This window comes from Monodelphis domestica, chromosome 4 (assembly GCF_027887165.1).
Source record: "Monodelphis domestica isolate mMonDom1 chromosome 4, mMonDom1.pri, whole genome shotgun sequence".
Classification (NCBI taxonomy): domain Eukaryota; kingdom Metazoa; phylum Chordata; class Mammalia; order Didelphimorphia; family Didelphidae; genus Monodelphis; species Monodelphis domestica.
In genome coordinates this window covers 446,969,876-446,984,025 of record NC_077230.1, presented here as the reverse complement: position 1 = coordinate 446,984,025, position 14,150 = coordinate 446,969,876, and the positions used below count along the sequence as shown (strand labels likewise).

At 35.6% G+C, this 14,150-nt stretch overlaps 1 protein-coding gene across 2 annotated transcripts in view; it reads right to left on the bottom strand.

Moving 5' to 3' along the window:
- The window catches only part of VN2R603 (vomeronasal 2 receptor 603), a 39,423-nt gene extending 30,634 nt beyond the window's left edge, over positions 1–8,789 (bottom strand). The window contains exons 1-3 of one of the 2 annotated variants that reach the window (XM_056825094.1): positions 8,566–8,789; positions 6,532–6,823; positions 5,181–5,984 (exon numbers count right to left, since the gene is read on the bottom strand). In XM_056825094.1, the coding sequence (XP_056681072.1) occupies positions 5,181–5,984; positions 6,532–6,823; positions 8,566–8,789 (1,320 nt within the window). 2 annotated transcript variants of the gene reach the window in all.
- Positions 8,790–14,150: the final 5,361 nt, after the last annotated feature.

Below are 14,150 nucleotides of genomic sequence, written 5' to 3'. Positions count from 1 at the left end.
GTACTCCCACTACAAAAGTTTTCAATAGTCACCTTTTCCCCTTTCTTCCTGGAGGTTTGATTTTGGGCCATATGATCCATCCCTTTGGTGGTTTTATTCCCCTTTCCTTTTTGGTCTGGGTTCTGGGTGATGTGGGCGGGTTTTCTGTGAATTTAGGTTGCCTTAGACTAGTTCTTCCCAGCCTCTGAGGTTTCTTAGAGCACAGGCCCCTGTTCTCAGTGCAACCACCCAGGTGATCAGCTCCGCCCAGATAATCAGCACATGGTCAACCCCTGGTGTTTAGCTCTGCCCAGATGCTCAGCGCAGCTGCCTGGAGTACAGCTCCCTCGGCCCCCTATGCTCAGCACAGGATTCTCCCATGAAACCACCTTGAGACATTTTTTCCTGGCAGTCCCCAGATCCCAAGGACCCTGGAGTGCCCCCCCCCCACCCCAGACAGAGATGTTCCTCACTCACTCACTGTCCCAGTGAGTGCTCCAGTAGCTCACTCTGGTTTGGTGGGGGAGGTGTGTGTGTGTGGGAAGGGCGGCTCAGTTCACGTTTCTGTGCAAACTTTTTCTCCTTCTTATTATAGTCTGGAAATGTTCAAACCCCATGTACCTTCGCCTCTGTGGGGTACTGGGGAGTACTGTGGAGTCCTTCTGTTCCTCCAAAGGTGATTTCTATGCTCCTTTGATGTAGTCTATTTCATTTGGTGCTGGAGAGCGGAAGTGTGTGGCGTCTAGATTGCAGCCATGATTACCCGCCTTGAGTTCATATATTAACAAATTAGGGAGGGCAGAGTTTAATGAATTAGACATACAAATAAAAAACTTGAAAAAGCACAGATAAAAAATCCCCAGGTGAAAACTAAATTAGAGCTCCTAAAAATTAAGGGAGAAATTAAGAAAACTGAAAGTGAAAGAACTATTGAACTAATAAATAAGACTAGAAGCTGGTATTTTGAAAAAACAAACAAACAAACAAAATAGACAAAATACTGGCCAATCTAACAAAAAAAAGGAATGAAGAAAACCAAATTAATAGCACCATAGATGAAAAGGGAGATCTCACCTCCAATGAAGGGGAAATTAAGACAGTCATTAAAAACTATTTTACCCAATTATTTGGCAACAAATATTGTGATATTGGTGTTACAGATGAATATTTACTAAAATATAAATTGCCTAGATTAACAGAAGAAGAAATAGAATTCTTAAATAATCCCATATCAGAAAAATAAATTGAAAAAGCCATTTAAAAACTCCATAAGAAAAAATACCCAGGGCCTGATGGATTCACGAGTGAATTCTATCAAACATTCAAAGAACAATGAATCCAAATATTATACAAACTATTTGACATAATAAGCAAAGAGGGAGTTCTACCAAATTCCTTTTATGACACAAATATGTTACTGATTCTAAAGGCATGCAGGTCAAAAGAAGAGAAAGAAAACTATAGACCAATCTCTTTAATGAACATAGATGCACAAGTCTTAAATAGGATACTAGCCAAAAGACTCCAGCAAGTGATCACAGGGGTTATTGATTATGATCAGGTAGTATTTATACCAGGAATGCAAGGATGATTCAATATTAGGAAAACAATCCACATAATTGGCCATATCAACAAGCAAAACAACAAAAATCATATGATTATCTCAATAGATGCAGAATAAGTCTTTGACAAAATACAACACTCATTCCTAATGAAAACACTAGAAAGTATAGGAATAGCAGGTTCTTTCCTAATAATAATAAACAGTATTTATCTACAACCATCAGCCAATGTCATCTGCAATGGCGATAAACTAGATGCCTTCCCAATAAGACCAGGAGTGAAATAAGGATGCCCATTATCACCTCTATTATTTAACATTATACTAGAAACACTAGCAGTAGCAATTATAGAAGAAAAAGAAATTGAAGGTATTAAAATTGGCAATGAGGAGACCAAGCTATCATGCTTTGCAGATGGTATGATGGTCTACTTAAAGAATCCTAGAGTAGCAACTGAAAAGCTAGTGTTAAAAATCAACAACTTTATCAACATTGCAGGATATGAAATAAACCCACAAAAGTCATCAAAATTTCAATACATTTCCAACACATCTCAGCAGCAAGAATTAGAAATAGAAATTCCATTTGAAATCATCCTAGATAATATAAAATACTTAGAAATATATCTACTGAGACAAACACAGGAACTATAAGAACACAACTACAAAACACTTTCCACACAATTAAAACTAGATGTAAATAATTGGAAAAACATTAACTTCTCAGGGGTAGGATGAGCTCACATAATAAATATAATCATCCTACCCAAATTTATTAACTTATTTAGTGCCATGCCCATCGAACTAGCAACTACCAAAAAACCTTTTTTACTGTATTAGAAAAAACCATAACAAAGTTCATTTGATAGAACAAAAGATCAGCGATATACAGGGAAATAATGGAAAAATGCAAAGGAAGGTGGTCTAACAGGACCAGATTTTAAATTATATTATAAAGCAATGTTCATCAGAACATTATGGTCCTGGCTAAGAGACAGAAATGAGGATCAGTGAAATAGACTTGGGGCATGTGACCTTAGCAAGACAGTCTATGACAATCCCAAAGAACCCAGTTTTGGGACCAAAATCCACTCTTTGATAAAAACTGCTGGGAAAATTGGAAGATAATACGGGAGAGATTTGGTCTGGATCAACATCTCAAATCATACACCAAGATAAACTCAGAATGGGTGAATTACTTGAACATAAAGAAAGAAATTATAAGTAAATTAGGTGAACACAGAATAGTATTCATATCAGATCTTTGGGAAAGGAAAGACTTTAAAACCAAGCACAAATTATAAAAAAATCACAAAATGTAAAATAAATTATTTTGATTACATCAAGTTAAAAAGGTTTTGTACTAACAAAACCAATGTAACCACAATTAGAAGGGAAATAACAAATTGGAAAACAATCTTCATAACAAAAACTTGTGAAAAAATTCTAATTACTCAAATTTATAAAGAGCTAAATCAATTGTACAAAAATTCAAGCCTTTCTCCAACTGAAAAATGGGGAAGGGAAATGACTAGGTAATTTTCAGTTAAAAAAATTAAAAGTATTAATAAACACATAAAAAAGTGTTCTAAATCTCTTATAATCAGAGAGAGGCAAATCAAAACAATTTTGAGGTGCCACCTCACCCCTAGCAGATTGGCTAATATCCCAGCAATGGAAAGTAATGTACTTACTCCACATTTAGAGGAAAAACTGTGGGAGCAGAAACACCAAAGAAAAACAATTGCTTGACTACATGCATGGTTAGATGATCTTTAGGAAGATTATTTTTTTCTTCATTCCATAATTCCTTTGAATATTTGTATTTGCTTTTATATTATTTACATTTATTTTACATATATAGAAAATATATTCTCTATATTTATATTCTATATGTTTCATTTGAATATATACATAATATATACTCATTCAATAATAGAAATGTGTATATAAATATATACATGTACATCCATGTGGGTGTATGTATGCACACACACACATATATATATACATACAGATATATATTTATGTTGTCGTCTCAATTTTTCGTGTTGCTGTCAAGCACCACAAATTAATATATTTGAGGATGAATATCTGAGAAGGGAAGCTGGAGATTGAGAGAAATTGGTTGGAGGGGTTTTAACTTAGAGGGAACACAATAAAGGAAGAAAGAATCAGAGAGAACAAATTCAATAATATGGACTCCAGTGTGCATGCTCCTCTGACTGGAAAGAGATAGAACTATACATGTCCCCAATATTTTATTGGAGAATCAAGGAATGGGTGATGGGAGGTAGTTGATGAGCATGTGACATGGCAGAGAATTTAACTTTGGTTCAGTTAACAACCACAAGATCAAAGAGGTGTAGACTGAGATCATTTAAGACTCAGAGCCCCCCCATAAATCCAATTAACTTTAGGGAGACTTATGGAGTGGCCAGCATAGGATAAGCTCAGAGTTAGACATTCTTCCAAGGCTTAAGTAACCAATCATTTAGTTTGGTACATGAGCATACTGTTCACAAGAGTCAATTTTTTAATACATCAACAATACTTTCAATGTTAGTTCATATCTGTATCCCTATAGTTAAGTTCATCAGAGTAGGGAATTTATTCATTGTTGATTTCAGATCTCCATTGTGTAGTATATTTATTGTCATATAAAACAAAATTTTAATTGCCAGTTGATTTATTATCAACTCTATAAAGGATGAATTAGGGAAAGGGGAAACAGGAATCCAAGATTATTGTTAAAGAGGATTTTTCATTGAACAAGCATTTATTAAGGGTTTTACAGGGTAGGTTATTCATTATGCCAGTGCAGGAGAGGAAAGACAAATCTAAAAGAAATTCCTATTCTCCAGTATTTATTTTGAAAAGTATATTAAAAAAATCTGTTTTGAGACAAAATCTCATGTTAAGATCTAGATCTCCATTTGGAAAGGCACTTAGAGTCTTGTAATACAACCTTTTTTATTTAAAGATGAAACTTATGAAAGTCAATCAGGCAAAAAAATTTTCAGAGACAAGTTTTGAACCCAGGTTTCCTGACTTCAAAACAAAGATTCCATCTGTTGTACCATGATGCTCTGGAGTAACTGAGGCTGCTAGGGGGAGGAAAGACACATGGCTTTGACTTCCTTAGACTGATGGAATCATGGAGCATGAAGTGTTGCTGGTTACAACCTCCCTGTGAAAACCTTCAGTGGGCAGCTAGATGGAAAATTGGATGAAGTCCCAAGTCTGGAGTTCAGGTGTCAAGATGAGTCATTTTCATATTTTTGTATTTGGCCTCAGACACTTATTAGTTAGCAGTATGGCCTTAAGCAAGTAACTTATCTTTATTTACCTCAGATTCTTCATTCATGAAATGAATTAGAAACGGAAATAACAACCCACAAAACGTCCCCAAAATTCTAAGGGACCAGTTGAGTTTGATTCTCATTCCTATATCTTAAAATAGGTAAATGAAATGATGATAACTCTGAAATGGCCAGAAATGACATATTAGGCTTTTAATCTATTAGAGTTCCTCACTGACAGATGAGAAGATCTGTGTTATTCATCTCATCTCTCTTTCCTGGAGCGACAGTACCCACAGTCAGATATTTCAAAATCAGTATATAAGAGGAGATCTTACCTTCCAGGGATAAGTACCCGAGATGGTTCCATTGCTATTGGATTCCATTTCTGATCTCACCAAGAACATTTCATGAAGGGCCCAGGCTACAGCATACACAGCACTGTAAACAGTGTAACTCTGGACTGACATAGTCATGTCTAAATAGCTCAATCTAAGTGTGTCCAAGGAAGCATTTGGTGAACAGACAGCTCCATCTCCTTTTCCAATTTCAGATGTACATCCAAAAGCTGAGTTCCAGAAGTTCTGAAGGAAGATATTCTCTGAGTCTTTGGCAGGGTGTATGGTTTTCAGAAAATGTTTGAAACCGGGAATCTTAGTTGTTTGCTCTGAGAATATCAGAGCTCCATGGAAATTGTCAAAATAGATATAACCTGGCTTTTTGGCAATATCCCAGTGACTGCTGGTGACCCACATTCTGTATATAAGGGTATGAGGATCCTCGCTAAACCTTAGGGTCAGTAGTACATCTGTATTGCCATAAATTACAATCACACTGGCTGTAGAATCAGATAGTTTTTTGAGAAAATCAGAATGATGGCGTTCATCCTCTGTCAACCCAGTAAAGATCTTATGTATAAAAGCGACACAGACATCATTTCTGACCATTTCTTCTTGAAGATCTCTTAGGAATTTCTCACTTCTTGAATCATCTGAGGCAACCAATCCCACCCAGGTCCATTTGAAATGCACCATTAATCGAACCATGGCAAGAGGAAGAGAGGTGTCCCTGGGGGCCATCTGATAGACAGAAGGAAACTGGACTGGGTCACTCAAGAGGGGATCAAAGAGACCATAGGTGACCTGAATAGGAACCAAACATGAGCTTAGTTAATGCATCCTTTATGTCTTCTTTTTTAAACCCTCCCTTCTCCAGCAACTGTCTTCATCCTCTTTTTCCTGGAATTGAGTAATTCTGCATCTCTTTCTATTAAAGTACTTCTGATCTTTTAGGCCTCCACCTAAGAAATCTTGACTTTCATAAAACCTCACCTAGCTCAAACAGATATAAAGTCTGTGCTTTCTGACTTTTTAACATATTTGTATATATAGCACCATGCACAAAAAATTGAAAATATTTGATATTTAACAAGTATTTGCATTTAATTGCATTTTTTCCAAATTCTGAAGGTGACAATTTGTTTCTTTCTACAAGAGTTGATGAAGTGAAGAATTTTTTTCTCCTTTACATGAAGCGTTTGCTTTTCCTTCTCTGAGAGGTACCTGACAGGTAAATGAGACATTAGGATTCCCCCAAACTTTTGGTGTCTGAATTTCAAGTAGTACAGCCATTAAAGCCTTTCTGTGTCCTCTAAGCTGTATAGGCTAAATTGAAGCTATAAATCCCTACCTGTGGGATCCTATAAAGCTCAAGAAGGGTTCCCATGGAAACAGTCAATTCAGAAGTGGCTCCTCCAATGACCACTGTAGACTTGCCCTGCCTCTCACAGCTGTAATTTGGAATGGTTGGTCCTTGGCCTGAGAGCCACACCAGGGAGCTCTCCAAGGTTCTCTCATCATTGTGATAGGCATTAAAGATATGGAAACCCAGGGTTATATTGGGTAACAGTTTGGTGTTCCTGTTGATCTCTTCTACAGCAAACATCAAAGCCAAGACCTGATAGTAGTGTTTAGGCTGCCACCTAAAGAAAGAAGGAGATTGTTAGGAACAAGAAATATTTTTCATCTTATTCTTCCCCCTTGAAAGAAACTGAAATTTTTAAATGGAGAATTTTTTCCATATCATGCAGGTACTTATAAGTTCATACTCCCTTTGTGAAGGGCAATTACTACTTTTTTAGTTTCTCCTGTTGCCTCAGTGTTGTATTCTGAAAATTTTATTCTATTACTGTCAGGGACTCAGAGGCCAGATCTTGACCATATTAAAACCTATCTGGTCTCAAGGGCTCAGGGCCAGTAGTGGAGACTCTCTTTCTACCCTCAACTGGCTTTATCATGACACTTAGATCACAGTAGCAGTTCTCTACCAACTACCATGTTGTATCCAAAAACTATTGGGAAAATGATCTGAATTCATTGCAAAATCAGTAAAAGAATTTTCAAAAATTGAGTCAATTGAGTTTAATGACTAATAAAGGCAAATAAGACAAATAGTATTGTGAATATTAGAAAACAATTTTTTAGAAATATGGTAAAGACCCTCATCTCAAATCATATCACCATATACTCTCCAGTGGAATACTTAACCTAAGTTTAAAAATAACATCACAAATGAATAAGAGAAATATAGAATATATTCATTTTAATATTTGTCTACAGGAGAATAGTTCATGACCATACAAAAGGAATAGAGGATCAAAGATAACAAGTTAGAATATTTGATTACACGAAGCAACTAAGATTCTTTTCCTTACAAACAAATCTAATGTAGCTAAGATAACAAGGGATAAATTTAACTGAAAAAATACATACAGCATATAGTTAAAGTCTCATTTCCAAGATATGTAAGGAACTGATTGAAATTTGTAAAAACAAGAACTATTCCTCAATTGATGCATTTGAAAGGATTTAAACAGGTAGATGAATTCCAAACAATCTAAAGGTATTTAAAATTTTAGAAATGACTAATGATCAGCAGAAAGGAAGTAATAGCAGCTCTGAATTTCTACTTCATATCTGTCATATTGGTAACGTTGGAAAATAGAAACAAATGTGAGAGGAATTTAAGGTAATATTGTTAGTGTTGACATTATGGATTGCAATTTGTATATATTACCAAAATGTTATTGAATTGTAGATATCTTAAGACCAAGTAATTCCCAAAAGAATGTCAAGATAATGTAAAGGATCTTGGTGTTTAATGTATATGTATATGTGTTGTGTATACATACATATATTTATATATTCATTTTGTTGTGGCAAATATCTGAGCATTAAGAGGATGTACATTTATAATGAAATGGCTAATCACATTTTGATATGTGGATATAATGGAGTATATGTGTGCTGTAGTAAAAGAAGAAAGATGATTTCACAGAAATGGCAGATGCCTTGTACATACTGAGATAGTATGAAGACAGAAGAACTTAGAAAACAGCATATAATTTAACTGTACTATTATTAAAGCAAATGATCTGAGAATCTGAAGAACTCTGAGCAAAGCAGTGATCAACAATGTTTGCAGAGGATTGATTATGAAGAATACACACATTTCCTTACTGAAAGGTGATGAGTATCTCAAAAATAAGGCATTCATTCTTGGATGTATATAAAATAGATATTTTTTGCTTGATTATGCTTATCTGTTATGAGTGTTTTCGCTGTTTTTCCTTTTTTTCCAATGAGAGATTGTAGGTGATTCAGGAAGAAATAACTGGTTGAGAAGTGAAAAAAGTAACTAAAGTAAAACAGAATAAATACTTACTGGTGATATTTTATGATATCCTTAGGGTGAAGCCAAAACATTTTCCAATACGGTATTTTGTGCAATTTATATATAAGTAGAGGAAAAAATCCTCCAACAACAAGATCCCCATCTCTATAGTATGTGGGGCTGAAAGTCCTTTCTGCATGGCAGGGGGTCCCTTCTTCCCTGCCCACAGACAGTGGCATCTGCAGGAGCAGGAAGACGTAAAGTTGGAAGAACATTAATAGGCTACCGTTTAGCTCACAGCCAAAATCCACCTGCTTTCTCAAAAAAATTGTGATGTGCTTTGGGGGAAGCAGGGCAACAGCACCTGTAGCAGGTTCTCTGTATGGGACACTCTCCTACAGAGGACCTGTCTCTTTCCTGAGCAGTTGTTCCAGCTTTGTTTGGCCCCTGACAGTTATGCAGACACAATGCAATGCAATTCTGGGTGATGATCATGATAGAGGCATTGCTGACCCACATGTATTTATGAAGATTTTGGGCTTAAGTAATTATAAACAAATGGCCTTGTTATTGGATAAGGAAAGGATCTTCTGTTTGCTTCCCCCTCTGCAGACAGAGAGAGCTCAATCAGTGAGGCTCTCTGGGGACCACAACTGCTGGGGGCTCTGCACCTGTGTCCCTGCGTCTGAGTAAAACTCTTGTTTTTCTCATTCCTTCTTCCCAACTTCTGGGTCCTCAGCAAGGCCAACTGGGACAAAGTGAGTTGGAGTCCCATGAGCTTTTCAGAACAGGGAAACTTTTTTGCATGTGAGAATCTATGGAGGCATCTGGCTTACACAGTGACTCTGGTCTTGGATGAGTTTCATCAAAGAACATTTTGTGAGAGTTGACAAGGTCAGAAAGAGGTAGAAAATGAGTGGTTAGGAGTTCTGTGATCTCAGCCTTCTCTTTGCCCAATTCTAAACGAGAGAGTCCTGCAGCTTGGGTTGACTCTCAGAGTATTGTTCTCTTACATGGGTCTGGTCCAGAGTATCTTGTTGCTCGTTCAGCATATAGAGATTTTTCCAGCAGTTGTTGCTTTACAAAGACTCAACACTGATGTTTGGAATGGGGATTTGTATCAAGTCCGGCTGCAGAGAAAATGATCTTTGTTTCCCAGAATCACTCCACTAACCAGCCCCTGTGTTGTCTGCTTGTCCCATTCAGTCACATTATTTCACTTCTGTCTCAGAAAAAGGACCACATCGTGACTCTCCAGTTACATAAATACCATCTTTAGAAATGTTAAGGATCAGTGATATCATGAAATGTCCAATTTAAACTTAGAACAGGATTCCAATAAATAATGATTTATTAACAACCTAGAACTGTAATGGCAGTAGGAATTTTCTCAATGGAGAGTCTTTTATGTCAATAAAATTATGGGTCCAGTCTCTACTTCTCTGTTTTATATAAAGGGATCTGAAGGAAAAGTGTGCAAGAACTAAGGGAGTTTTCCTTCTACTGTGAATAAAGCTGTGAGAAGCAAGAGAGTCTTCTCTGTTTAGATCTGTGGCGATACTAAGCCTAATGCCAATGTGATAGCAGGGTCACACTGAGTTGTTTCATAACTCCTCATTACATTGAGTTGGGCATTCTCTTCTATTAAAATGACTGAGATGTGCAAATGATATATACGAGCATTACTCAAGACTTAGCATAGTTTGTACCTTGTGTCTCCTTGAAGATAGAAATTCCATTTGCAGAGCCTGATGGAATAACTCCTTATATGATAGAAATGATTGTGAAAACTCAGAGAAAAGTGGAGAAAATTGTGGAGAAGAGAGGGGAAGGAAACTAAGCAGATGGATGAAAAAAAAGATAAAAGAAGGTTGAGAAGAAGCAGAGTAGGGTGAAGAATGAGAAGAACTGAGGAAGAAGAAAAGAAAGATGCAGACCAAAAAGGTGGAAGAGAAGAAGAAAAGTAGTGAAGAAATGAGCAATGGATGAAGATGAAGATGAGATCCACAGTGGGAGAAGCATAAAGAAGTAGAAGGAAAGGGAAAAATATGGAAGAATAAAGGAAAAAGGGAAGACAAAATATTTGAAGTAATGATTCACTTTTATACAGTACTTCCCTTTTTTGAGTAGGATTTCTCTGTAACAATCCTGTAACTTCAATTGTGTTTATTACTGTCATTTTAATTATGAAGAAACTATGGATCAGAGGAATGAAATAATTTGCCAGGATCACATAGTAATTATTCCAAGCCAGAATACCATTTTGAATATGTGGATTACAAGTTCAGTACTTTCCCCAGCAGATACCATTGCCTATCAATCATGTCATTTAATGCTTGATGGCATACTGACCAAGAATTAAGGACTTTAATCAATTCAAAGCCAATTATGATTCCAGAGGCCTCAGTCTTAACTATTATTTTTTTTAATGTTCTGAAGAAATACTTTGAGGCAACTCAATTTAGCTGCCATTCTACTGAGAACTGAATTTCATTTCTGAACTAGAGGTGAACTGATTGAATTTCTGATGAAATTTGAACTCACTTAAATAATTTAGTGGAGATCTTTCTTTCCAGTGGAAAACTTTCTGAGCAAACCTCTTGAGTAGAATGTAAAAACATTGACCAAGCTTCTGAGAATTCAATTCTTTGGCCACTATTGTATCATTTTTAGTGGGTCCACAGTGGGAGTTGTTGAGGGAATTCTATTTGGAAACATTTTCATTTTCCTGCTTTTAAAGAGCACAGAAGCAATCTTTTTTCATAACCAGTGTATTGTGTACATTTTTATTTGCCATCCTAGTTCCTTTCTATTTTGGCATGTTCTCAGAACACTTCAGTGTCTTACAAGGCCTCTTATTGACTTGCTCCAAATTACTTATATGCATTTTAAACTCTGAACTTCTTGCTTCAGATTTTGTCTGACAACCGCAGAGTAGAATGTGATGATTAGCTATTCCTCACTGTTATCCCACTTAATTTGACCCAGAAAGTTGAATTTTTGGCTGTTATAACAGTGGGCCAACCCATATTGAATTATAATTCTTCTAAATCCCTAAATCTTTGGTACACACTTCTGAAGATTCTCTTTCCAAAAGTATAAAAGAAGGAAAAACAATTCATAATAAGTATTTGTAGTGAGGCAAAAGAAATCTCTCCATTGGCCATATCCTGATAAATGTCTCAATTTTTATGCTGCATCCATCACCTGTCTGTCAGGAGGTAGGGGAGTGGTGCAGCAAGTTCATCATGAGTCCTTTATAATCATCCTTTCCTTTTATAAGTATTTAGACCTAATATTCTCATAATTTATTCCAGAATGTTTTCAGTAATCAAATTTCACTGATTTTATGTTGAGCCATAATCCAGTATTTGTGAAATTGAATTTTTGAATTTGTATTTGCATATGATTTTTCATATATCTTTACTTAATTATATCATACTCTATTGAGGTCCCTATTCTGGCCTTTCAAGATCTTATTTCCTCTTGCCAGGGATACAGATAGAAAGATAGACAGAGTGAGTGATAGAGAGCCAGACAGAGACAGAGATGGAGAGGGAGAGGAAGAGAGACAGAAAGACAGCTACAGAGACAGGGTTTTGTTAATTTTAATTTTTAACATTGTGTAAATTTTGTTAGGATGGCAACTATATCTGTGCATCATGCATTACTAAAATGTTAAGAAACTAGGGCAAAATATAGGAATCTCTTTCCAAGTTGAATTTAAAACTCTGAGTTCTCTATGAGTTTAGTCATTCAATTCCCATTCTGTTTCATGGAAGCATATTCTAACCCATATCAATGCCTTTTATAAAGTAAAAACGTTTCATACCTTATCAAATATTTTGATAATTAAAAATTTTTATTACTGATTTGAAAAAAATATTTATACCGATTCATTGAGAAGGCAAGCACTACAATACCCATTATACAGGAGAAATAATGCAAAACATATTTCCACATTGACAAGAATGTCCACAAAACCAAGAAAAAGAAAGTGCAAAACTCTGCTTCAATATACTTTCAGAGTTTGTCAGTTTTCTGTGAAAATGGATAGCATGTTCTGTCATGAGTTCTTGGGAATTGTGGTTCATTGTATTTACCTGAGAAACTAAATCATTCAAAATTTATTGTCATTATAATTTTGTTACTGTGCATAATATTCTAAAATTTAAGAAACCATTCAGCACATTTACGTTATAGTATTCTAGACCTTTTTCACTTTTGGGGTATATTCTCTACTCATCAAAGAACTTAACACATAGAAAGCAAATAGCAAAGGATTGTTGACTGAGTTGTTTAATATATGCCTATTTAGTGACCTAGTACATACTGGCAATGCAATCACTTTTATATGACCTATTCTTGTTATATTGGTGCTGGTCCATGTCATTTGATCTTACTTTTCTTTTTAATTTAAATCATATTTTTTCACTTAATGGAAAGCTTCTCTCAATTGGAAAAGGAGAAAATAAAACTCTTGGAAGAAACATGCCTAGTGAAGGACAATAAATATCTCCAATGGCCACATTTGGTAGAATTTCTCAGTTGAAACTTTGGGAAAATCCCCTCTGTCTGCAGAGAGGAATCAAGTTTTATGAAGTCTTCTGTAATCTTCTATTCCCTTTCTAGATATCTAGAAGTAAATTTCTAATTATTTATTCCAGAATTTCCCCAGAAATAAAAGATAATTTCACTGATTCATATATTTTCTTCAAACATGTATTTGTGAAATGACATTTTTGAAATTCTATAGGACTTTTCACATACACATACATACTTATTTAATTCTATATTCTTCAATTGAGATTAATATTTTGTCAGTTCAGTGCATTATTGCTCTTGTCTTCATCATTCAGAGAAAGAGACAGAGAATGAGTAAGAATAAGAAAGTCCTATAGAAACAGAGATGAGATAGATAGAGATAGAGACAGATAAAAGAGACAGAGAGCTCAAGAGAGAATGAGAAATAGACACAATATATGTATTTATATACTTAAGTGATAATTTTTTATTTCTACTTTTGAAATTGAGCCTTGAGCCTGTCTTTCAAACCTCTTTCACTACCTCTTTGTTCCTAAGTAAGTCAAGAAATGCTTTTACTTTCCATGCCTCAGAGCATCTTACTAATTGGGGTGATTGAAATTGAAGACTTCAGTGTTGCCTGGTATACAAGACTGGCTCAATCCAAGAATGTCTGCAGATAGCAAGATGTAATCCTTGAGTTCCCTATTGAAATGACCTATGGAGATCAAATCTTATTCAGCCCCAACTTGATCTTCCTATGCAGAACACCAAGGGTTATTAGAATCTTAGACCAGGCATGACTCCAGTCAGTGTCATGAGGCGATCAGGGAAGGACTGAGGGAAAATCAGTCCTCCTTTTCATTAGATATTCACCAATAGAAGATGGTTAGAGGAGGGCTGTATATCAAGCTTCCAAAATTATCTTTTATGGCTCAAGATGCTAAATATCTTTGTCTTTGATCACTGAGAGATCAGCAAACAAAAAATGTACTGTTTATTGTTAGCTTGACCAATAATTTGATTCTCTCATATGCAACTCTCTTGGAATTTTAATTATATGAGTGTATGTACTATTTGTATCATGTTTCTATTTACTTCTCTTGAAGTGG